Genomic DNA, 27460 nt, shown 5'->3' on the forward strand with positions numbered 1-27460 from the left:
TCAACCATTCAAATCAGGAAAGAATACTGCAAACTTCAAAAACCCCACTGGCTATCATCGGAATAACTACAGTACGAGGGTAGCATAGGGTGGAACTATTTGTCTATATTCCAGAAGGCAAAAGCTTGGGTGCTGTAGCTTTACAAGTAAAAGTAGCACAGGCAGGCAAAGCTCACAGTAAATGCACACCAGAACAGAGGCCTAGGTGAAGCTGATTGGGTGACTGCTTTTAGAGGAAAAAATAAAAGAACAATCTGAATTATAATAATAATAAAAAACCCTAGACGTTGTCACATTTACAGGAATCTCAAACCTTTTTGTATTCCCATGCTCATAGGTAGTTTTGATACACATGGTAAAAAGTACTGTATTGCTGACAAAGGACAATAGAGTTCTTCATGCTTCTGATATCTCTGACTTGCTGAGGGCAATGGCCAGTTCTAAGTCTTCTTGTTCCTGTTGGTTCAGCCTGGCGAGCCTCTGCTCTTCCTCTCTCTCACTTTCCCTCTTGGCCCATTCAATCATATCTTCTTCAGAGGGATACTGCCATTTAAAAGACCAAATGAATGAATGAAAGATTAAAGTGAGTAAAATAAGAAAAAAAAGGAAAAACTGTCTTTTTTAAAAAAGAGCACTAACTGCCTGTTTCACCTGAAGGACTGGAAATACAGTCTTGATACTTGTGAATTTTTTTTCTGAGAAAACAAGTTTAGTTTTAACCAACTATTAAACCATAGTTTATTTATTTATTTTTTAAAAATGAACGTAGCCTACAGATAAAAAGAATCTACAAAAGTAAACATTAAAAAATCACTTCAAAAAGTAAAAATGCTTAAGGTCGATAAAAGAAAATTTTAAAATGGAAGCAGGCTAATCTTTTTGTTCTAATGTAAAACATTTACTATTTAAACTTTAGCAAGCATTCTCACATGATAAATCACTGTTAACCTAATTCCAGTGGTGATTTTCTATTTTATCCTAGCTTTCGGGTACAGAAAAACTGTGAAGCAAAAAACAGGTTGATTCTTCTACACATACTGTAAGAGTATTAGGCACACTAAGCAAGATGTGAATTAGACCTTTTTGTTGTTCTGGTTACTGGGATTGAGCCGAGGGGCATTCTAGCTCCAAGCTACACCCCAACTCTTTATTTTGAAACAGGCTTGCTAAGTTGCTGAGGCTGGCCTCAAACCTGTGATTCTCCTGCTTAGCCTCTCAAATACTGGGATCATAGGCATACAACCTCCCATGCACTGCCCAAATAATTTTTTTTTTTTTTTTTGCAGGTTTGGGGATGGAACCCAGGGGCATTTGACCTCCGAGCTACACCCCCTGCCCTATTTTTTTATTCCTTTTTTGAAAGAGGGTCTCACTAAGTTGCAGAGGGCCTCACTAAGTAGCTGAGGCTGTCCACGAAGCGTGATCCTCCGGTCTCAGCCTCCCGAATGCTAGGATTACAAGCGTGCACCACCACGCCCAGCTCAAATAATTTTTTTAAAAAGTATTTTGAAGATTTTAGGAGGATCTAAAAGATTTTTGACTCAGTTTTTTAAAAAATTCTTAATATTGATGATTAGATCAGGGAAATATTTGTATTTACTGCAGACAGCAATTTTGGCAGAAACCAAATACAAAATTCTACTTAGTTTCAAGTCTTGTTACAAAGAGGAGGCCCCTAATAGAAGGAAATTAAAGAAACAGACTTTATGAAGATGGTGGTTTTCTTCTTACCACTAGGGTATTAGAGGACCTGTGAAACTTGCAATACTTAACAAATCTTTTTCAATTAAAAAAAAGTAAATGATTTTTTAGGGAACTATAAGAGGTTTATTTAGGAAAGTGGGAATATAATTGAAGAGAAGGCCATGACAAAGAGTTATATTCCAGAGAAAGGCTCTGGAACAGCCTGTTTCCAAAAGTGAAAAACAGCCAAGGAAGATATTTCTTTTCTATTTTTGCTGGTCTGGGGATGGACAGAGTCTCACTGAGTTGCAGAGCCTCACTAAGCAGCCGAGGGTGGCCACGAATCGCGATCCTCTTGTCAGTCTCCCGAATGCTGGGATTACAAGCGTGCGCCACCACGCCTGGCTAAAATATTTCTTATTATGAGTTACTTTATACCATATTAAGATTTTAAAATATGAAATGAGGAAAATGCCTCAGCTACTTCTTCAAGACAATCCAATCATGTTTTGACCTGCTAATGTCAAATTTAAGATATTAAATGCAACAAATTGTCAAAGTTTTATTCTTTTTTATTAGGTACTGGGAATGGAACCCAGGGGCATTCTATCTCTGAGCAAAACCTCCAGCCCTATCTTTTATTCTTTATTTTGAAACAGGATCTCACAGAGTTGCAAAGAGCCACACGAAGTAGCTGAGGCTGTCCTTGAACCGATACCCTCCTGTCTCAGCCTCTCAAGTGCTGGGATTACAAGGGTATGCTACCATTCCTGGCTAAAGTTTTATTTTGTACTAAGAGAATTATAAACCAAGGCAGGTCAGTTCTTGACTCTCTGCTGGAAATAATTCCAATATACAAATTCTACATTAAATAAAAGTTCAGGGTAATTCTGACACTCCATTTTTAAAATTTTTATTTTTTGTGATAGTAGGATTTGAACCCATGGGGTATCCTATGCAGCTTTATTTATTTATTTATTTATTTATTTATTTATTTATTTATTTATTTATTTTCTGTACTGGGGATTGGACCTAGGGGCATTCTACTTCTGAGCTATACTCTCAACCCTATTTTTTATTTATTCTTTTTTTTTTGGGGGGGTGGTACTGGGGTTCCTGGAAACCCTTCTACCTCTGAGCTACACTCTAAGACCTATTTTATATTTTTATTTGGAAACAGGGTCTCTTAAGCCAGCGCGCTGGCTTTGAACCTGCACGATCCTCCTGTCTCCGCCTCCCAAGCTTGTGCATGCTTCTTTATTTTGAAATAGGATCTCACTAAGTTGCAGAGGGCCTCACTTAAGTAGCTGAAGATGGCCACAATCCTGTGATTCTCCTGTCTCAGCCTCCCAAGTATAAGAATTACAAGTGTGTGCCACCATGCCTGGCCTACCTAGTACTTTAATTTTTTTTTTTTTTTTTTTTGGCTTGAAACAGGGTTTTGCTAGGTTACTGAAAGTCTTGCTGAGGCTGGCCTCAAATCTGCGATCGTCCTGTCTCAGCCTCCCAAGTCCTGGGATTATATGCATGTGCCACCACACCCCACTCTGACACTCCACTTTCACGATATTCAAAACAGTGATTTGTATTTCGCTCCTTCTCTTGCAGGAGAGGCCACCGGGACTCAGAGTACAGACTGCAAAGCTGGGCAGTGAGGCTGCTGCGGTTGCTACCTATACCTGCCTCCAGCTTCCCAACTACAAACAGCAGCAGCAGCAAGGCAATTATCCAAGTGATCCAGTGCTGCACTAAAGAGGAAAACATTATTCAACTACAGCCAGAATGTCCAACACCAAGGTTATCAAGTCATGAACAGAGGAAAATTGCTGTGTGACAGAGCATGCAATGAGAATAAGGTCATTTTGTCTGAAAATATTCTGGAAAAATAAAACAATTTTTAAGAATTTTATTTAAAAACCTCAAGTACTTGATTTTATGTGAACAATGATGGATACAACTTTACGTCCTCCAGAATGATGCCTGTTCCTAATGGTCTCCCAATCTTAGCTTTGAGAGAATGCAGAGTAAATATGGCAGACAGGTGAATTAGAGACCTCTAAGTAGTTAAGGACTGTCAAAACTGATAATTTTATAAAGGTGACAGTAACTTTTTAAAATTTATCTTACTTATTCTGAGAAAAAATGGTGTTTAAATAGTGTCTTGCTATATTGCTTAAGCTAGTCTCAAACTCTTGGGCCAAAGTGATCCTCCCACCACATCCTCCGAAACAACTGGGACTAAGGCATGTATCAACATATCCCAGAGACAGTGACTTTTTAAAAAGCTATACTGGAAGCCAGGCATGGTGGCGTACACTTGTAATCTCAGTACCTGGGGGCTGAGACAGGAGGATTGAGATTCACAGCCTCAGCTACTTAGGTCCCTTGCAACTCAGTGTGACCCTGTTTCAAAAGAAAGAATAAAAAATAGGGCTGGGGGTATAGCTTAGAGGTAGAATACCCCTAGGTTTCATCCCTAGTCTCACAAAAATAAATAAATGAATAAATAAATAAGCAAGCAAGCTAACATGGGGTGAGGGTGGAGCTCAACAGTAGAGCATGAGCTTTATTAGCACATTTGAGGAACTACGTTCAATCTCTGGCACAAAACAAAAACAACAACAAAACAGCTCCACAAAAAAACCAAAAATGAAAACTATTGTGTAAATATAATAAATACAGAATTTTACTTTTACTCAAAGAATCCCTGGAGCTATCCTCTCATGAAATACTTACTGAATAGTCTCCAGAAGTTATTAAAACTTTATACATATAAAACTTCAGTCATTTAAAACACACATACAACACAGTTACAAGTACACAAACTCATATTGTCATTATCTATCTGTGGGCAAAGAATAAATTACTCTCTAATAGCCCACTACATTACCATCATCAACAAACATCTGTAAAATAATAACTGTCAAGATTTTACTTTATAAGGTGGGCATGAAGATACATGCTTGTAATTCTGGTACTTGGGAGGCTGAGACAGGAGGATTGCAGGTTCAAGGCCAGTGCCGGCAATACAGCGAGACTCTGGGCAACCTAGCAAGGCCCTGTTTCCAAACAAAAAATAAAAAGGGTTGAGGGTGAAGCTCAGAGGGAGAATGCCCTTTGGTTCAATCCCCAATACCCCCCCACACCCCCCCCCACAAAATAAATCCCCAGTACCACACACACACACACCCCACACACAAAATAAATCAATAAAAAATAAAAATATTTTATATATATAGCCAAGACTAAGAGAAGGATTTACAGAATGACTTGAATATACCACAAAAACGAAGACAAATCAATGGTGCAATGGAACAATTTTAGAATCATCAAAACAGAATCAAACAGAGGTTTTGCTTGGGGGAAAATGAAAGATCATTTTTAGTATGTTGGCAAATATAGTTGAAATAATACAAATTTGGCAGACTTCAGAGTAATCTTTGAATACTCTTCAAACTATAAATGGAAGTATTTTCCCCCAAACAGCCCATTCACAGTACTTACAGCACTGAAGTTAGCAAAATTGCTTGGGTCAGCCTCTTTATTGGTAGTGGTAGTAGTAGAAGAAGTGAATGGATCACAATACATATCAGGATCTTTTTCTTTGGGGCTATCATTGCCTGGGAAAGGCTGAAATGGATCACTCACTTTAAAGGGATCAGAAGAATCCAATTTGTTGATGGGTCTTTTCCCTGGATCAAAATCATTACAATTAACGCAACTAGTAAATAGGCAAACACAAGCACACAAGAACATGTACACTGGAAGCATTAAAGAACTGAGAATGGTAGATGGGGTGAAGACCTAAATATGTCTTGAATGGCCACACCAACACTCTGCCCTCAAAAATGTCACATACAATCTCTCAAAGACATCCCAGCTAGGTATAGCTTAACGAAGAACAGCAAAGAGGGGAATGGGCCAGGAAGCATATTTTTGTCCAAAGACAACTCTAAAGAATCATGTTCCTGAGAGGGAAGAAAGGACAAAACAGGAAGAAAATGGTAAGAAATAAAGACGGCCATGGCCTCTGTTGAGCTCGTTACTTATAGAGTCACTCACTAGTGGCAGTAAGGGAAAATGACACTGAAAAATGGCAAATTTCCTCTGATTTTTCTCTGGATATACATATATATATTTATATTATATATATTATTTTATATATAAAACTTATGACATCAATAATAAAAATTACCTTGACAAAACTGCCTACCTTTTTGACATCTATAATATTTCCAATTTATTTTTGTTTTTGGTGGTACTAGGTGTGGAACCCAAAGGCTTTCTACCTCTGGGCTATACTCCCAGACCATTTTAAAAAAATATTTTATTTGGAAACAGGGTCTCACTAAGTTGCCGAAAACCTCACTAAGTAGCTGAGTCTGGCTTCAAACCCGTGCGATCCTCCTGTTTCAGCCTCCCAAGCACAGGGATTACAAGTGTGCGCCACCACGCCCGGCTTCCAATTTATTTTTGTACTGAGGATTGAACCCAAGGAGCATTCTAACTCTGAGCTAACCCCCAGGCTTATTTTATTTTTGTTTGGAAACAGTCTCACTAAGTTGATGAGAGTCTCACTACTTGCTGGGGTTGTCCTCAAACTTGTTATCCTCCTGTCTCAGCCTCCCAAGTACTGGGATTACAAACATGCACCACCATGCCTGGCTGACATCTACAATATTTTGAATTAAAGAATAAATAAGTTTTGAAGTCCAAGGCCTATATTTTTGTAGTTGATGACAAACTAATCTTTGAATAAACAACAGTATATTGTCCTGTTATTCATTAATTTAATATCATTTTCAAACAAGTTCTCTAATTTTTTTGGAGTGTGTGTGCGTGCAGTACTAGGGATTGAATCCAGGGCATTCTACCTCTGAGCTAAACTTCAGCCCTGTTTTTTTATTCTTTATTGTTGAAACAGGATCTCACTAAGTTTTGGATGGCCTTAGTAAGTAGCTGAGGCTGGCTGCAAACCTGTGAACCTCCTGTCTCAGCCTCCCAAGTACTAGGATTATAAGCGTATGCCACCACGCTCAGTAAGTTCTCTAATTTTGTTTTGTTTTTTGGTGGTACTGGGGTTCCTGGAAACCCTTCTACCTTTGGGCTACACTCCCAGATCTATTTTTATATTTTTATTTGGAAACAGGGTCTCTTAAGCCAGCGAGGCTGGCTATGAACCTGTGCGATCCTCCTGTCTCCGCCTCCCAAGTGTGGGGATTACAAGCGTGCGCCACCACGCCTGGCTAAGTTCTCTAATTTTAAAGTCTTACTTAAACTTAGAATTTCTTGAAGACAGTAAGAGTAGATGTTAAAAACTTAGAATTTCTTGAAGACAGTAAGAGTAGATGTTAAAAACAGCTTCAAATATATTTTTTCCTACTGTGCACTAAGATGGTAATATCAACAATAGCAGCATACAAAGGGCGTTTTAATCTCCTATCTCAACGAATCCTTCCAACAATCCTGTGAAAGTAGGCAAAGTTAGACTTACTACCACCATCTAACTGAGGCAGCCCAAGCCTGGAGAAATGAAATGATAAGACCACAGAGCAGCGGGGTGTGATGGAATATGCCTGTAATCCCAGTACTTGGGAGGGTGAGACAGAAGGATCAGAGGTTTGAGGCCACCCTCAGCAACTTAGCAAGAACCTTAGCAACTTAGTGAGACCCTGTTTCAAAATAAAAAATAAAATGGAGCTGGGGGAGTATTTCAGAGGTAGAATGTCCCTGGGTTCAGTCCTCAGTACTGAAAAAATAAAATCACAGAACAAGGGCTGGAGATACAGCTCAGTGGTAGAAACCTGATGAGCACGTGAGAGGCCCTGGGTTCAATTCCTAGTAATGCAGGGGGAAAAAATTACAAACAAGTCATAGAGAATATCCAAAATTATAACCAGATGTTTAGGCTTCTAATTAGAGCTTTCCCAACAAACCATTCCCTTTGCTTTTTCTTGGTATTTCTAACAATGATGTCAACTCAGAAGATTACCTTTAATTAAGGTACTAGTATATTGTTTTACTTAGTATTTTAAAATAACCTCACCGTTGGTATCATACAGGTATAAAAACCTAAATAAGCAATCTCCTGCTTTCTTCATATATTCTGACAATTTTACACCTAACAATTTATGATAGTGGTTACTTTTCTTTAAATGATAGAAACCACTGGGCAAATACTTGCAATCCTAGCATTTGGGAGGCTGAGACAGGAGGATCGTGGTTCACGGACAGACTCAGCTACTTAGGGAGGCCTTTTGCACTGAGACCCTATATCAAAATAAAGAATAAAAATTATGGCTGAGGGAGTAGCTCGGAGGTAGAATGCCCCTGGGTTCCATCCACAAAAAAACAAAACAAAAAACCATAGAAACCACTTAACTCATTTACTTGATGTTTCAACAGATAATTGAGTATTAACAATTACATAAGCAGTGCTTAAAAAAAAAGATATAATCTGCCCAGAAAAACCATGGAGTCAAGAATAATAATCTATAACTACTGGGGCTCCAAGTTTATCAAGTAGTGTGTCTTCTCACAGGACAGTCTAGCAGCACCATAACTATCTACTTTAGCCACTTTTTATGAGTTTTGTTAAAAACAAAATAAACCTTTCCTTTGTATAGTGCTAACATACGTAAATATACTAAACAACAACAAGCTGTGAAGACTTTGTTCCTGGACCCCCCAAAAAATACAAACAAAAACAAAAAACAAAACAAAAAACCCCCACTAGTATAAAATAAAAGAGATTTTTAGCTGGGCGTGTTGGCACATGCTTGTAATCCCAACATTCGGGAGGCTGAGACAGGAGGATCATGGTTTGAGGGCAGCCTCAGCTACTTAATGAGTCCCTTTGCAACTCAGAGAGACCCTGTTTCAAAATAAAAGAATAAAAAATGGGTCTTGGGGTGTAGCTTGGAGGCTGAATGCCCCTGGGTTCCATGCCCAGTACTCCCCAAAAAAAGTCTTTTAAGTGAGCTAAAAATAATACTTTACATCAAGAAAGTCAATACTATTCTTTTAAACCACTGTATCGCTGAATACTGGATATGAGAATCCATATTTTCTCACATTAAATGATTTAAGGAAGACTATATTTTGCAGAAAATGGAGACCTAAAATTACTTTTCTCCTATTAAAAATTAATTAAAATATCAAAGTATAAAAAACTTCTATTCAAATGGGAATCAATGAGTTCCCCAAAAGCAAGAGATTTCATTTGTACATCTCCTTTTTCATTTACTGCCTCTCTGAAATGATTAAGGAAAAGAAAAATGTTCTTGCCAGAAAGCTAATGCCAGTCTACATACTAGCCTTTTAGGCACACATCTATAATTGTGTACTGAGATCAGAACAGATGGCAGGAGCCAGCCTCTGCTATGTGTTTGACTTCTTTTGTTTACCATTCCTTATATAAGTATATAAGTAACGGCCACACAATACTTTTCAAAAGGAGAAAATGCACTGAGTGGACTTAGAAAAGGTACCAATTCTCATACCAGGTGGTGGTGGGCAGGGTCTTGTTGGAGTTCCGATCTTTGGTGGCAGTGCTGGGGGTATATCATCATTCTTGAATGTATTTGTTTCATCAAATACATTTTTTGAAATGACTACATTGTTGACAGAGCTTGATGTGGCTGAATTAAAAGGATCTTCATTGTTAGCCTTTATTTAAAAAAGAAACATATAAAATATATATATACACATGCACATATATACATATTTATGTACACACATATATTTGTGTGTGTGTGTGTGTGTGTGTGTGTGTGTACTAAAGATTGAACCCAAGGGTACTGTATAGATCCTAACAACCTCGGAGCATAAAATCAAGTAGACAATGTAGAAAATGGAATGAATAACCCAGAGAAATCACAGGGGGAAACATAGTTCAGTTAGAAGAAATCTATTCAAACAGATGAAAAGAGACTAAAACTGGTGTCACTAGGCATATTTATTGGAAAATTATAATTGCCCATACCATCACCATACTCTATTTATGTATAGCTTATCTTTCATTTTTATCTGAAATTAACATTTACTGTAACTTATTGTAATCAAGTTGCAATGTCTGTGAGAGGGTTCTGTAACTGAAAGGGAGACCTCTTTGGATGGAAACATGATGTATTTCCTCTTCTCATTAATCACTGCAGATTACCTTTGACAATGTGCTGAAATCAGCAAATCCATCTCCAAATGATTCATTTCCAAAAACAGAAGCAAAAGGATCTGTGGCTAAAAATAAGTAAAGAAAATCAGTGGAACACAATAGAAAGATATCAGATTTCATATCCTCTTATAGTTGGGAACATTCAGACAGATGAAAAAATCTAACTCCAAATATTAATTCTTGAATGTATGACTGATGTCCACAGAGACAAAGTGCACAGTGGTAATTCCAGAAGATGTATTCCTTTATATAAGTTATCTGGTGAACAACTCAAGATAAAAAAAATAGAGCCTTGTAAAAAGCAGGTGAGCTACCTCCAGGTAAAGTGTCTCAGGCTCTGGTACACACATCGAATAATACAGTTCCTAAATCTTAAATGATGTTTAAAGAAGACACTGAGAAGAAAAAGAAAGCTAGGTACCATTAATTCCACATTTCACTATCATCCTTCAGAACCCACTTCAAATGTTACTTCATCTACAAAGCCTGGTCACAGAAAAGAGTGATTTATTTATTTTCTGTGGCAATAACTGCATTCTAATTGATATTATGATCATCTCTGATTGAGAGTCAGCAAACACTTGCTGACCATGTACAAGAAGCTAAGATACAGTTCCTATTCTTTTTTTTTTTTTTTTTTGTGGTACTGGAGATGGAACCCAGGGGCATTCTACCTCCCGGCCCTATTTTTTAATCTTTATTTTGAAACAGGGTCTCACTGAGTTTCAAAGGGCCTCACTATGTAGTAGCTGAGGCTGTCTGCAAACCGTGATCCTCCTGTCTCAGCCTCCCAAATGCAGGGATTACAAGCATGCATCACCACACCCGGCCAGTTCCTATTCTTAAAAAGCTCAAGTTCTTGACATTTATTAGTGAAAACAAAGATCTCAGTTCCTTAAATCTCAGGAGCTTACATTCTAGTAGGAAGAGATAGATAAAAGAAAATAATTTGTATAGTATGCTGGAAAGCATATATCATTATGAAAGAAGAAACAGTAGAAGTGGGAAACATTAAAGATGAAGTCATGAACAAAGAAAGGGAAGGTTCTAAGAGAAAGTTTATGAAAGAAGATTAGGTGTAAGACATACTGTGTTAGATATTCTATCAAATATTCAATAAGTAAAAGCAGGACATGGTGGCGCACACTTGTAATCCCAGCATTCGGGAGGCTGAGACAGGAGAATCATGGTTCACAGAGAGCCTCAGCTACTTAGTGAGACCCTCTGCAACTCAGTGAGACCCTGTTTCAAAATAAAGAATAAAAAATAGGGCTGGGAGTGTTGCTCAGAGTTAGAATGCCCCTGGGTTCCATTGTACCGGAAAAAAAAAAAAAATTCAAGTAGAAATGTCAAACAGAGCTGGGCATGGTGGAATACATCTGTAATCCTAGTACTTGGGGTGCTGAGACAGAAGGGTTGCAGGTTTGAGGACAGCCTCAGCAATTTAATGAGACCCTGTTTCAAAATTTAAAAAATAGGGGTTATAGCTGGGGGTATAGCTCAGAGATAAGACTTCCCATGGGGTTTTTTTTTTTTTTTGAAGATTTAAAGAAGTTTATTAGAAAGATAGAAATACAGAAAATAGAAATACAGCCCCATGCCAAAATGGCATGGAGGGGTGACTCGAAATGAATACACCCTTCCCATGGGTTTAATCCCTAATACTCCCCAAAATAAAAAAGTAAAATAGGTAGTTGAATAAATAAGTCTAGAGTTTAGGAAAGAGATATGGCTAAAGATTTAAATCAACATGTAAGTAGTATCTGAAGCCATGAGACCAGATGAGTTCCTCAAGGAGTATAAATGTAGAGGAAAGGTCAGCAACTAAATGTAGAGGAAAGGAGGACAGCAACTAACACCTGAGACAATACAACATTAAGATGCTAGGAACGAGGAGCAATTAGCAAAGGAGGCTGAAAAAGAATGACCAAAGATGTAGAGAGGTGAAAAGCCAGAGCTCTGATCTGAAGCTGCATCCATCTACTCCCACTTCTTAGAGTTGTAAAAATGGCTTCATTGCTCCAATGCCTTAATTTTACTTTTCTGCACAGCACATATAATACCAATTATCTCACGTAGGTATTGTGAGAATTAAATGAGACCAAGTATAGGAATGTAGCACACTGAGTGTTATAACTCTGCAAGTGCTCAAAAAATGTTACCTATTATTATGGTTAACAACAATAAATCCTAGCCCCCTCCTAGGGTACAGTCATTTATTCTACCGTTTCATGGGGAATGAACTAGGAGCTGGAATTTAAGGAGATAACTAGTAAAGGCATGCATAACTTTGTCAGACCGAAATCAATCACTTCAGCCTTAACCTAACTTAACTGCTGCTTCTCTTCTTTATTTTTGGTAGAGGAGATTAAACCCAGGGGCATTCTACTGTCAAGCTACACCCTATCTCTTTTTATTTTTATGTTGAAACAGGGTCTTGCTAAATTGCTGAGCCTGGCCTCAATCCTCCTGTCTCAGCCTCCTAAAAGCTAGGATCACAGGTGTACACACCCTGCCCAGCTTAGCTATCTCTCTGCTAACTATCTTTCTGCCTTGTATTTCCTGCCTCCATACTTTGCTCTGGTTGCTCTCGCTCAGCTTCACATAATCTTTCTTTCCCTATCTACCTGCTAAAATCCTACGTCTGTTCTCTTACAGCATACCACACAAGCCGTGTTTGGCTTAGAAATCACAATTTACCCTCAATGTGATCTCCCCTTCTTTCAAATCTGTGCAGTTTTAACCAACTCTCATGGCACTTACTACTTTCTTAGTATGGGCAATTTAGAGTTAATTATTAATATAATCACCTTTTATTTATTCTTAGGTTATTCTTTATAATCATGTAATATCTCCAGTAATATATTAATTCATTAGCTTAATAATGAGGGTCTAAAATAAACACACATATTTAAAAATATATAATTTAACTACTGTTACTATGACAAGTCTTGGAATTCTAATTTGCTCTCATTCTAAGTTTCTGTTTAAATCAATGCCCATTACATTAAATCTTATTTTCTTCATATCTGCTTTTTACATTCTTCACTTTTGCTACTAATACTGGGAGTTCATTTTCAACCTGAAGACATAACACACTGTGCTAATAAATCTCATCTTTTTTTATGGTACTGGGGATGGAACCCAGGGACATTCTACCTCTAAGTTACATCCCCAGCCCAATTTTTTATTATTCTGAAACAAGATCTCACTGAGTTGCAAAGGGCCTAAGGAGCTGAGGTTGTCCTTGAACAACAATCTCCCTGTCTCAGTCTCCCAAATGCTGGGATTACAAGCATGTGTCACCACATTAGGCTCAACAGATCTCATGTTAATAAAATTTGCTCAAAGCCAGGCATCGTGGCACACGCTTGTAATCCCAGTGCTTGGGAGGCACAGGTTTGAAGCCAGCCTCAGCTACTTAGTGAGGCTTTTTGCAACTAAGTGAAATAAATAAAGTATAAAATAGGTACGGGAGTATAGTCCAGAGGTAGAAAAGCCCCTGGGTTCCACCCTCAGTACCAAAAAAAATTTTTTGGTTCAATATAAAAATCTAAGTTATTAAGGCTTTCTACTAATATTATCTATGCTCATAACCCTTAACTTTTCATAATCAGCAATCTGGAAAAATAAGCTTCCTACTCTCAGCATAACACTGAAGTAATGACACATTTATTTCCCTCTAATTTCCTGTTTTCCTTCACAGTTGCTGGACTGTTTGTTTATTAATTTATTTAGCCAAACTGGACATCGAACTCAGGAGTGCTCAACCACTGAGCTATATCCCCAGCTCTTTTTATTTCTTATGTTGATACAGGGTCTAAGTTGCCAAGGCTGGCTTCAAACTTGTAATCACCCTGCTTCAACATCCAAAGCCACTGGGATTACAGGTATGTGTCACAGTGCTCAACCTTACCTATTTTATTTTTAAATGAACAGAGGGAAGAAGCAGAGTTACTTAATTGAAAAAAGCATGTAGACTACATTAGACTTAGGACTGAATCTAGCAAACTGGTTTGCCTGGGTCAAATCTACTAAAATCATATAATCTTGATCAAATTATTAATGTTCTGGTCCTTAGTTGCTTAATGTTTAAAATGAGAATATTACTTAAAAGGTTATTAAAAGAATAAAAACTAGATACTATAAATGAAGCATAAAGACCGAATGCTAGAATAACATTTAATTTTTCATAGTATTAACAGAACCTCTTTGTATTTGTAAAACAATTTTGATTATTTATTGGAAGCCATTCATCTTTTTTTTGTTTTGGGGATGAAGCCCAGGGGCATTCTACCTCCAAGCTACACCCCTAGCTCTATTTTTTATTCTTTATTTTGATACAGGGTCTCAATGAGTTGCAAAGGGCCTCACTAATAAGTAGCTGAGGCTGTCCGTGAACATGGATCCTCCCGTCTCAGTCTCCCAAATGCTGGAATTACAAGTGTGCGCCACCACGCCTGGCTGCCATTAATCTTTTAACTTAGGCCAAGAACCATAAGAGTCAAAACTTGAAGAGAGGACCAGTATCTAGAATTAAAACTATGCAGAAGCTTTTCAATTTGATACTATCCTATTGGCTGACTCTCATTTTTCTTTCCTGAGCTTTGGGGGCCTTAATGAAGAAGTCTCTACCAGTACTTCTAGGTTGGAGAGTTAGTTCTATCTTTTTTCCAGTAATTGCCAAATGTCTAGTCTCATTTCTAGGTCTTTGATCCATCTTGAGCTGACTCTTGTGCGGGATGAGACACTGGAGCCTAATCTCATTCTTCTACATATGGATATCCAGTTTCCCTGGCACTACTTGCTGAAGGTTACCTTTTCTCCGGCATATGTTTTTGGCCCCACTTGTCAAAAAACTCAGTGGCTATAAGAGCGAAGATTTCTGTATCGTCTATTCTATTCCATTGGTCTACGTATCTGTTTTTTTTTTTTGTGCCAATACCATGTTGTTTATTGTTACTATAGCTCTGTAGTATAATTTGAAATCAGGTATTGTGATACCTCCAGCATGATTCCTTTTTTTTTTTTTTAACTACTGGGGATGGAACCCATGGGCATTTTACCTCCAAGTTATACCCTGACCCTATTTTTTATTCTTTATTTTCAAACAGTGTCTCACTGAGTTGCAAAGGGCCTCACTAAGTATCTGAGGCTGACAGGGAAAACCAAGATCCTCCTGTCTGAGCCTCCCAAATGCTGGGATCACAAGCCTGCGCCAACACGCCCGGCTATACAGCAGAGTTCTTGTTGCTCAGAATTGCTTTAGCTAGGGCATGGTGAAGCATGCCTGTAATTCTAGTACTTGAAAGGCTGAGACAGGAGGATTGCAGGTTGGAGTATAGCCTTAACAAGTAGTGAAAGTCTCATCAGCTTAGGGAGACCCTGTTTCAAAACAAAACAAATAAATAGGGCTGAGGGTATAGTTCTGAGGTAGAATGCCCCAGGGTACAAAAAAAAAAAAAAAACAAAACAAAACAAAAAAAAAACTGCTTTGGCTATTCTGGGTCTTTTGTCTGTCTGTTTTTTCTAGCCCTGTGAAGAATGATCATGGTATTTTAATAGGACTGGGAACAATAGAAGAGGCTGAAAAGAGAGCCTACAGAATGGGAGGAAATCTTTGCTAGCTATTCCTCGAAGAGAGAAATAATATCTAGAATATACAAAATAAAACTTAAAACTAAAAAAATTTAAAAATGAACAATCGAACTGAATAGACACATCTCAAAAGAAGAAATATGGAAAGCCAGGCATGTTGGTGCACACTTGTAATCTCAGCATTTGGGAGGCTGAGATCGGAGGATCATGGTTTGCAGACAGCCTCAGCTACTTAGTGAGGCCTTTTGCAACTTAATGAAGCCCTGTTTCAAAATAAAGAATAAAAAATAGGGCAGGAGTGTAGCTTGGAGGTCGAATGCCCCTGGGTCCCATCCCCCCCAAAATAGAAGAAATATAAATGACCAATAAAAATATGAAAACATGTTCAACATCATTAGCAACTGGAAACATCCAAGTAAAGAATTACACTGAGATTTCATCTAACTCCAGTATGAACAGCAATCAATAATAAAAACAATAATAAATGTTGGTGAAAATCTAGGGAAACAAGAACTCTTACACACTGTTGTTGAGAGTGTAAATTAGTACAGCCTCTATGGAAGTAAGTATGGATGCTCCTCAAAGGACAAGGAAAAGAACCACATAATGATCCAGCCATTCCACTGCTTGGTATCTTTCCCAAAGAATTAAAGTCAGAATACAATAATGATGCGTGTAGACCCATGTTTATAGCAGCACAATTCACAGCAGTCATGGCCTACAGAACCAACCTAGGTGTCCATCAGCAAATGAACGAATAAAATTTGGTATACACACAATAGAATTTCACTCAGTCATAAAGAACAAAATTATGTTACTTGAAAAAAATGGATGAAAGTAGAGAATTTTATGCTAAGAGCAGCCAGTCTCAAAGTCAAGAGTTGAATGTTTTTTCTCATTTGTGGAAGCTAGAAAGAACATAGAAAACAAAAGTAACTTTTTTTTTATGGGGTGAGTTTTTTCTCTTTATATTTATTGGAGTCATCTACAAGTAATAGTCCTACAGCCCCCATTTCTGTCTTCTTGCCAGGAATGGTGTTGAAGAATGTATACACAGCATCACTCAATATTCTCAAAGTAAAGAACCTATCGGAGAAAGATTTTTCTTATCTGAGTTCTCAGATGTGCCCTTTCTTAATGGGCCATATAAGACATGTTTCCATCCTTTGCATTAGCTGCCTGGAAGCTCAGAAATCAATTTTCATATTACCTTTAATTACTATATGGGTATCTTGGCTGACTAGTATTTTTTTTTTTTTTTTTTTTTGGTGGTACTGGGGTTCCTGGAAACCCTTTTCCTTCCTGGCTACACTCCCAGACCTATTTTTATACTTTCTTATTTGGAAACAGTGTCTCTTAAGCTAGCACAGCTGGCTTCGAACCTGTGAGATCCTCCTGTCTCCGCCTCCCAAGCGCGGGGATTACAAGAGTGCGCCACCATGCCCGGCAACTACTACTTTTAAACTTTTCTTTTGACATGTTTTGCTAGTCTATCTAAAACATTCCTTTGTCTATATTTATGTTTCTTTGTTTTTTTATTTTATTTATTTATTTATTTTTATTGGTGCACTGTATTCATACATCATAGTGGGATACAAACTTTTGTAGACATACATGCACACATCGCCCAGTCAGCCCCCACCTGATCCCCACCCCATTCTCTCCCCATCCCTCCCTCCCATGCTTGGCTTAGTGGTTGACATCTAGTATTATAGCAATTTATCCAAAATTAAAAATGATAATCTCACATAACAGTTTCATTTGTCTGATACCAAGCTTTTGATGACTTAAAGATAACATTTCAATATTTCTTTTTACTTTCTTTCTTACCAGAGAATATTTTTTTTTCTATTTTTTTAGGTGAAACTATCATATATTTATATATTTATTTTTCAGAAAAAAAATCTATCCTAATATGGAATATGGACTCTAGATACCCAAAACGATCTTGAAAAAGAACAAAGCTAGAAGATATATATTTTCTGATTTCAAACCATATAAAGCTACAATAATTGAAACAGTGTAGTACTATTCTAAAGGCAGATATATAAACCATTGGAGTTAAATAAAAGCCTAGAGCTAAATTCTTCCCTATATTGTCAAGTTATTTTTGACAAGGTTTCCATGAACATTTGGTGGTGGAAATAATAATCTTTTAACTAAATATTGTTGAAACATAATAATAATATGGAAAAGAATAAAGTTGGACCCTTACCTAATCCCATATACAAATATTAACTTAAAATAGATAAAAGACCTAAATATAAATCTTAAGACTATAAACTTTTAGGAGAAAATCTGGGTCATAAAACCTCACAACATTGAAATTGGCAGTGATTTCTTGGATATGATTTCAATGGCACAGGCAACAGAAGAGTATACAAACTCCCTAAAAAATAAAAAAATATTGCATATCCAAAGACAATGTAAACAGAGTTAACAGTTACTAATAGAATGGGATAAAATATTTCCAAATGCTATATCTGAAGGTATATTAATATTCCAACTAGAAATCCTAAAAATTAACAACAATAAAGGCAAACAATACCATTTAGAGATAGGTAAAAGACTAACATAAGTAATGAATCTCCACAGATAACCAATTTTAGTTGACTGTTGGATGGAAACTCTTGTTTCTCTGGTTCTGGTGTGTGTTACCTATTTCTTCTTTGTAGTTAATCTCTTTGAGTATTTTCTCTAGCGCTGGTTTTGAAGACACAAATTCCTTCAGTTTCTGTTTGTCATGGAAGCTTCTTATTTCTCCATCTAATTTGATAGAAAGTTTTGCTGGGTAGGAAATTTTTGGCTGGAAGTTGTTTTCTTTCAGAGTTTGGAATATGTTACTCCAAGCCCTTCTGGCTCTCATGACTTGGTTTGGGAAGTCTGGAGTGATTCTAATTGGTTTGCCTCTGAATGTCACTTGGCCCTTTGTTTTTGTTGCCTTTAAGATTCTCTGCTTGGCTTCCACATTGGTCATTTTGACAATTATGTGGCGTGGGGATCCTCTTCTCCCATCCTGTCTAAAGGGAGTTCTATAAGTTTCCTGGACCTGTGTATCAACCTCTTGCTCTATGTTTGGAAAATTTTCTGCTATTACTTCCTTGAAGAGATTGTTGATCCCTTTGGTTTCACTTTCTTTTCCCTCCTCTATTCCAATTATTCTTAGGTTAGCTCTCTTAAAATGGGCCCATATTTCTTCAATATCAGATTCCTGCTGTCGGATATCTTTTCCTAGATTAGAAACTATGCGTTCATTTTTGGAATGATCATCTTCTAAGAGCGAGATTCTGTTCTCCATGTGGTCTAATCGGTTGTTTGTGCTTTGAATTGAGGCCTTTACTTCATTAATTGCATCCTTTATCTCTTTTTGGCTCTCTCTGAGTTCTTTTCGAAGCACCTCTATTATTTCTACAGTTATTTTCCTGATTTGATCTTCTAGAAATCTCTGATTTTCTGTTTTATCGGGTTCTGATGTTGTGGGGTTGTGGGCATTCATTGCTCCAGTATTATTCTTCTATCCCATGATTTCGGAAGTTTGTGCCTTCTCTGGGTTCTTCCCTTGGGTCACTATGACTTTACTTAAGGTGTTCTGGATCTCGAGTCAGTAGTATCTCAGACCCCACTACTCCTTTACTGGGTTGTATCACAGAGTCTCCGACCCAGAGAGTCGAATAGAGGCTGCTTTAGACTGTGGGGGGTGCCAGGTTGCACGTTCTCCTATGGTGTGATATCTCTGCCACCGCCCCTCCCCCACTGGGTCAAGTTCCAGGGAGTACAGTACTGGGATTTCACCTCTGTGGCCCACAATTTGACTCACTGTTCTTGAGTACACAGATGTAGCTGTACTGGATTCGGTGAATTCTCTGCTGCTGCCGCCGGTGGCAATATGGCGCCGCTGCCACGGCCTCGGCCGTGAGGCTGGCGTATTTCTTTTTGGTTTTGATTTCCACTCTGAATCTCTGCGACGTGTGCTGAGCTCAGCCACTGGGAGTTTTAGATTTTACCTGTGGCGAGAAATCCCGCCTGGCTGTTCCGCAGCGGCTTACCTCGGCTTGCTGTAGCCGTCCGGTGAAGTCGTTGCTGCCGCCGGCAGTATGGCGCTGCTGCCGAGTCCTCGGGCGTGAGGCCGGTTATCTCCTCTGTGGCTCTGAGCTGTGTTCTCAGTCCGCTTTCTCTCTGGAGCCTGGTGATTTTTTTGTTTCTCTGGTGATGGTGTTTTCTGGCTATGAAAGGCGCTGAATTTGTGGTAATGGAGATTGGTTGTTAGCGGGGCTCTTAAGCCCCGCTTTTCTCAGTCGCCATCTTCCCGGAAGTCCCAAAAGTAACTTTTGATAATTGAGGAGAGACTAGTAGAATAGTGGAAGAGGATAGGTGGAGGATGTAGGGGGTGGAGAGCTGATGAAGGAAAGAGTTTAAATAATACTATGTCTCTCTATATAGGCATCACTACCAATCTCACTAATATGTATGGGGAAGGGTGGGTAGTGGGGTGGAACTTAGAGGGGAACACACCAAGACCTACGTCCATGTATGTTTGCACCACTTTGAACTTCACTGTGATGTATAATTACAATGTACCAAAAAATATTTTAAAAATTCCCCGTTCTTGGGAGGCTGAGACAGGAGGATCGTGCAGGTTCGAAGCCGGCCTCAGCTACTTAGTGAGGCTCTCAGCAACTTAGTGAGACCCTGTTTCCAAATAAAATATAAAATAGGTCTGAGAATATAGCCCGGAGGTAAAAAGCCTCTGGGTTCCACCCCCAGTACCACCACCACCAAAAAAAAAAAAAATAAATAAATAAATAAATAAATAAAAATAAATTACAAAATCGTATTGGTTTTACTGATATTAGAGTGTACTCTAGAAAAATCTTTAATATGATAAATAAAAGATAATGAATAATAATAAGAGAAAGTGATAAAGTATTTGTTACTAATATTATTGGTAGGTTATAACTGGATATAATTGTACAATCATTTTAAAGCCATAATTGATATTATAAGCATTTGAAGAAAAAAAGCTTTAAAAAAGAGTAATGTTTAACATTCAGCAAAAAGAGTAATGTTTAACATTCAGCAAAATAATGAAAAATTATTTCTTTACCTGAATCACTTGCTGCAATAACAACTGTCCCACCAGGAGCAAAAGGATCATTATGCTTCAATGTTTCTACCTATAGAAATGACAAGAATTCATGACTGAGATGCAATATTTCATAGCTGAAACCTCACTATCACTCAAGAAAGTATTCTTTGCAAATTCTAAATAAATAAAAGCATACAAACACAACACAAGGAACAAATGTTTCCTCCTAGTGATGTGCAGTCTTACTAAATAGAAATAATACTATTTTCTAATCCTGTGAGAAACATAATATCCATTCCAAAGAGTGCCTGAAACACATGTATGATTGAGTAAGTATCAAGTGAACACCTGCATAAATATCATCTCCCAGGAAGCCGCCAACCTCAGGCTTCCCGTGCCCCTCTCCAATCACAATCTCATCCCTCCTCCTGATTCAGTGCTATTTGTTTATTTTTTCTTCACAATAATGCTCTTCTACAGATGCATACTATTTTAACTTTTTCTGAAATAGTTCAGACAGAAGAGATGTAAAGAAAGCAATTTCCATACACAAGTCACTCAGCTTCCTCCTTTAATGATAATCTCATATAATCATGGTACATCTACTAAGAAATTAACACTACTATAAAACTAAAAACTATAGACATTTGGATTTCAGTTTTTCCATTAATATTCTTTTTCATTTTCACTCCAGGGCATGGTGTTGCATCTGGATGCATACTATTCCCTTACATGTCTTAATACTTAATGTCACAAAAAGCTATGTTACCATGTTCTTTTTTTTTTGATGGTACTGTGGATGAAACCCACACCCCCAGCCCTATTTTATTTTATTCCTTATTTGAAACAGGGTCTCACTAAGTAGCCGAGGCTGGCTGCCCTCGATCCTCCTGTCCCAACCTCCCAAGTACTGGGATTGCAAGTTTGTGCCACCATGCCTGGGTATGTTACCATTTTCTAATTTTTGTCTAAAAATAATTCTAGTCTCTGCCCCCAGAGGAAACACACATATACATGGATAGCTTTCTGTTAAAAAGATCCTGCTGCTTTTGATAATAAGGCATGTAAAAGTTTGGGATCAAGTGGCAAGGATGAGTGGCCACAACACGTGAGGATTTTACCTGAGACCATGGATTCCTGCTATTGAACTGTCTTCAACTTTATAGTTTTTTGTTTTTTTTTAATTTTGAAATAGGGTCTCACTAAGTTGCAGAGAACCTCATTAAGTAGCGGAGGCTGGCTGTGAACCTGTGATCCTCCTGCGATCCTCAGCTTCCCAAGTACTGGGATTACAAGCATGCACCACCACGCCCAGCTTTATACTTCAGTTTTTAATTAAGAGTCAACTGCCTATTTAGGAAGATAGGATAACTGATTTTTTTCTTTCTGGCATCTGGCTAAGGTAGTTAAGTGAAAAGGGTGTGAAGACTTTCCAAACTTTTGTATCTAACTCTAACTGATTCAGGGCTACCAATGTCACCTGTATTTCCAGTCCTATTTTTTCCTTCCTTCCTTTCTTTTCTTTATTTTCCCCCCTGTGGTACTAGTGATCCAGGGATGTTCTACTCTGAAGTACACTCCCAGCCCAATTTTTTGAAGCAGGGTCTTGCTAAGTTGCTGAGGCTGGCCTCAAACCGGTGATCTTATTGTTTCAGCCTCCCAAGTACTGGGACTAAAAGTGTGTGCTACCATGCCTGGATCTGGGTCCTTTTTCTTTTCTTTTTTTGCAATACTGGGGATAAAACCCAGGGGCATAATATCGCTAAGCTACACCTCCAGCCCCATTTTTTATTCTTTATATTGAAACAGGGTATCACTGACTTGCAAAGGGCCTCACTAAGGAGCTGAGGCTGTCTGCGAAATGCAATTCTCCCATCTCAGCCTCCCAAAAGCTGGGATTATGATTGTGTGCCACCACATCTAGCTTTTTCTAGGTCCTGTTTCTAATCATCAAGAAATTGAGTATTACAAACGTCAAAGGAAACTGCGAGAGCTCAATTTATAATTTCCAAGTAAAATGAATTAATGGGAGAGAAAGGTAATGTAAACTTGGATTTACATCCTCTATAATAAGATGAGCTATTAAAACTACTAGCAGAAAGAAGTAAATAATACTGTAGTAGTGAAGTTTTATTTTTTTTTCCCCCCTTCCAGTACTGGGGATTGAACCCAGGGGCATTCTACTGCTGAGCTACACCTTCAGCCCAATTTTTTATTCGTGTGTGTGTGTGTGTGTGTGTGTGTGTGTGTGTGTGAGTAACTGGGGATGGAACTCAGGAGCTTTCTACCTCTGAGGTACACTCCCAGATCTATTTTTTAATTTCATTTGGAAACAGGGTCTCACTAAGTTGCTGAGAGCCTCACAAAGTAGCTGAGGCTGGCTTTGAACCTGTGCAATCCTCCTGTCTCAGCCTCCCAAGTGCTGGGATTACAAGCATGTGCCACCATGCCCAGCTTAGTAGTGAAGTTTTTAGAAATGAAAGTGATATTTTAACTGATGCCAATATTATCATAAAACTAGCACTCTAGCTTAAATTTTATTTAACAAACAGAAACTTGCCATGTTTTCTAAGATGACAGTCAAAATACTGGTTTGAGAAATAAGTCACTGCCATGATGTGTCACCAACTATTATTTCTGCTCTTGATTTTGAATGAAGAAAAAACTAACAGGCCTTATTTTTAATGAAAGTAGAGTTGTGTAATAAGCAGTAGAGTTTAACCGCTTGTAGAGTTGCCATCACATATAGGAAAGGAGTGTCTAGATGGATGTCAGTTTAGGTTTCTGTTCCTTCATCGTACACTGTGCAACTACACTAAAAAGCCACAGGGACAGCAAAGGGGAAAAGAGCGTGTAGCCCACGAAGAAGTGAGTGCCACAAAACTCTATGTTGTGCTCAGTTTGATAATTAGGCAATTTTACATGTAATTTTCATAACTAAAACTCAGGTGGAAGAATTTATAGAGCTAATATCCCTAAATCCTCCTAAAAGGTCACCTAATTTATCACTGAAATTCTCTTTCTCTTCCTTTGGCTACCCCTGCCCCCTTGATAGCATGACTTAGTCCCTATACAATGTTCTTACATATTAGTTAGGAGAGCAAAGAGTTGTTTTTGTTCTGTTTACTTATGCCCAAGAGAGCAGAGTATAGCCTTAAAGGAATAGAAACACTTGCAGGGAGAATCATATCTGGAGGTACAGTCAGAACCACTAACTTAACCTCTGTGTCTCATTTATCTTGAAAGTGGGAATCTTATCATCATCATTAGTCTCACAGGATTACTGTGTCTCTCCAAGGTATGCACTGTAAATTAAATGAGGTGTGCCCTGAAAGAGCTTAGCACAATCGATAGCACATCAAAGAGATTAGACAGGCTGCAGCTATTATTATAATGCCAAGCTGGTGTTTTTACATTTTGAATGAAGAAATTATGAGATGTTAGCAAGAGAACTATTTCCTTTGAAAACTGTGGGAAAAAAAGGAATAGTAAATCAAACAAAAGATAAAAAAACTTCAGCAGGGGACAGGAACAGGAGGAATGTGTTACTTTTAAATTGAGAAGAGCTGATGTGGCTTTTTTGTTTTTTAAATGAGAGGATCAAATGTGGTAAGAGGAGAATTCAGATTGTCGTCAATTTTAGAAGAATTTGGCAAGTAAGTCCACACTGAAAACTAAGTGTTTAGGAAAACAGAGTATCTAGTAGCCTGTGGAAACCACAAATATTCAGTTACAGAGGAATTTGTCTGGTTTGCTATCAGTGGAAAATACCAGTTGTTAGCCAAGTACCTCTTTACTGAATACAGTAGGGAAATAACTTAGGAATACAAAAAAGAATCAATTATTTTTAAAGGAAGTATTCTTAACCTCATAGTATTAAAAGATAACATATTTTGCTTCAAATGTCTGTCATTTAACTGCCCCTTTCTGGATCCATTTTACTTATAGACACTGAAACTACTGCTTCAAAAGCTAAACTCTCAAAAAGAAACAAATTTTCACTCCATTCATAACTACTGAAATTGAGTTATGGATACATGGAACTTAAATGTTTCATTATATTATTCAGTTTTGAGAATTTTCAAATATTCATAATAGAAATTTGCTTTTTTTTTTTTTAAAGCTGGGTGTGTTGGTGAACACCTGTAATCCCAGTACTCAGGAGACTGAGACGGCAGGATAGCAGGTTCAAGACCAGCCTCAACAACTTACTGATGATCACACAGCAATCTAGCTAGCTTAAAAAAAAAAAAAAAAAAAAAAAGGCCGGCGTGGTGGTGCACTCTTGTAATCCCAGCATTTGGGAGGCTAAAACAGGAGGATTGTAGTTCGCAGACAGCCTCAGCTACTACTTAGTAGTATTAAAAGATAACATTTTTTTTTTCAACTCAGTGAGACCCTGTTTCAAAAAAATAAAGAATAAAAAATAGGGCTTGGGGTGTAATTTGGAGGCAGAATACCCCTGGGATCCATCCCCAGTACCACAAAATAAATAAATAAATAAATAAATAAATAAATAAATAAATAAATAAATAAAATGGTGTAGCTCAGAGGTAGAATACTCCTCGGTTCAATTGCAGTACCCCCCACACACCAAGAAAACAAAACAAAACAAAAAACTAAGCCTCCAAATAACAAAGCACTTAGTTGTATGACTTTGGGAATGTTAAGTATTACCTAGTTGTGGTGGCACATGCTTGTAATCTCAATACTTGGGAGGCTGAGACCAGAGGATTGCAGGTTCACGGCCAGCCTTAGCTACTTAGTGAGGCCCTCTGAAACTTAGTGAGACCCTGTTTCAAAATAAAGAATAAAAGCTAATTATTTTTTACTTGGTATAGGGATATCAACATACTTACATACTTTTTTTTTTTTTTTTGCAGGTCTGGGGATAGAACCCAGGGGCATTCGACCTCCAAACTACACTCCCTGCCCTATTTTTTTTTCTTTATTTTGAAACCATGTCTCACTGAGTTGCAGAGGGCCTCACTAAGTAGCTGATGAGGCTGTCCGCGAACCGCAATCCTCTGGTCTCAGCCTCCCGAACGCTGGGATTACAAGTGTGTGCCACCACGCCCGGTTAACACACTTACCTTTTGAAGATTACAATGAATGTAAAGCACAAAGAGAACCTGGGTCAGTGTGTGGCTATTAAATAGTAATTGTTATTGTAGGTATGTATGTACGCAAGAGAGCCTGACATTAGTGAGAATTTGTACTTCTTTACAATAGTAACATTTCTGAGGTGTCTTATGTGATTTTGTTTATTTTTTTGTGGTGCTGGGGATTGAACCCAGGAAGATTCTACCTCTGAGTAGAATCTTACACTTTCAGCTCTATTTTATTTTTATTTTGAAACAGGGTCTTGCTAGGTTGATGAGAGTCCCACTATTTTCTGAGGCTGTCCTTGAACCTGTAATCCTGTCTTAGTCTCAAAAGTACTAGTATTAGAAGACTGCACAACCACTCCCATGTGATTTAATTTTTTAAAATATTAGTACTGTTCCTTTTAAAGTAATTTTCATTTCAATAATACAACAAATATTTCTAAAAGTATTACATAAGACTATCTTACATATTTATAATCATTTATTTTTAATATTCCCTATGGATAAAATTCGTTCCCTTGAATGATAGACTTCATTTATGAACACTGTAAGCCATAGTCAAATTCCACTGGGTGAGCAAACTGAGTAGTCAACTTGAACCCCAAATTAGGTGGGATGAGATGGGATGAGACAGAAACTCTTATAGACCATTCAAAAAAAAAACAAACAACTAAACAAAGATTCTTTCATCGCTGTATATTTCAAATTTCACCTAGGACACTTGTTATCCGTCCAATTTAGGCGTTTCTAGTGCTCCCACTTACTGATGTATTACTGCTATGGCTGGATGCACCGAAAGGGTCAGTACTGGAAGTGGCAAAAGGATCAGTAGAAGATTGCTTGAAGAAACAGTCAGATGCAAATGGATCTGAACCTTTGAAAGGATCACCACCAAATGGATCTAAGAAGATAAAGCACAAATATAAGAGAATGAAAAATTATTACACTAAATCTCCTATCCCTTGAAGGAAGGCATTATCATTGCTTTAATTAGAAGTCATTTCAAGCTAGGTGTGGTGGCGCACACGTGTCCAGTACTAGGGAGGCTGAGACAGGAGGATCACAGGTTTACAGTTAGCTTCAGCAACTTAGTGAGACCCTGTTTAAAAGTAAAGAGAAGCTGGGCATGGTGGCGCACACTTGTAATCCTAGCATTTGGGAGGCTGAGACTGGAGGATCGCAGTTAGTGGACAGCCTCAGCTATTTAGTGAGGCCCCTTGCAACTCAGTGAGAACCGGTTTCAAAATAAAGAATAAAAAACAGGACTGGGGGTGTAGTTCCAAGGTAGAATGCCCCTGGGTTTCATCCCCAGTACCCCCCCCCCACACACACACAAAAAAAAAAAAAAGTAAAGAGAATAAAGTAGGGCTGGGGGCGTAGTTTGAAGGTGGAATGCTCCTGGGTTCAAATATTGATAAAAGACATATAATTTTCACCTACTAAACGTATCTCTGTCTTTTTTGGTTGTACTTGGGACTGAAACACAGGGGCATTCTACCTCTGAGCTATACCCCCATCCCTATTTAATTTTTTTTTGTGTGTGTGTGGTACTAGGGATAGAACCCAGGGGCATTCTATTTTTGAGCTACACCCTCAGCCCTTTTTATTCTTTATTTTGAAACAAGATCTCACTACGTTGCAGAGGGCCTCATTAAGTAGCTGAGGCTGGCTGCGAACCTGGATCCTCCTGTCTCAGCCTCCCAGATGCTGGGATTACAAGCATGTGCCACCACGCCTGGCTAATTTTTTTTATTTTGGGACAGGGTCTCAATAAATTGTAGAGGGCTTGACTAAATTGCTGAGGCAGGCCGT

At 38.1% G+C, this 27460-nt stretch overlaps 1 protein-coding gene across 3 annotated transcripts in view; it reads right to left on the reverse strand.

Annotated features, from left to right (window-relative positions):
- Positions 1-396: 396 nt before the first annotated feature.
- The window catches only part of EPS15 (epidermal growth factor receptor pathway substrate 15), a gene marked incomplete at both ends in the record, with an annotated part of 144465 nt that continues 117401 nt past the window's right edge, over positions 397-27460 (reverse strand). For all 3 annotated transcript variants that reach the window (XM_080690749.1, XM_080690748.1, XM_080690747.1), the window contains 6 exons: positions 397-543; positions 5188-5375; positions 9186-9351; positions 9845-9921; positions 20559-20628; positions 26413-26549. In XM_080690749.1, coding sequence (XP_080546875.1) covers positions 397-543; positions 5188-5375; positions 9186-9351; positions 9845-9921; positions 20559-20628; positions 26413-26549 — 785 coding nt within the window. The remainder of the gene's footprint in view (positions 544-5187; positions 5376-9185; positions 9352-9844; positions 9922-20558; positions 20629-26412; positions 26550-27460) is intronic.

This window comes from Muscardinus avellanarius (genome assembly GCF_963383645.1).
Source record: "Muscardinus avellanarius genome assembly, chromosome: 3".
NCBI lineage: Eukaryota > Metazoa > Chordata > Mammalia > Rodentia > Gliridae > Muscardinus > Muscardinus avellanarius.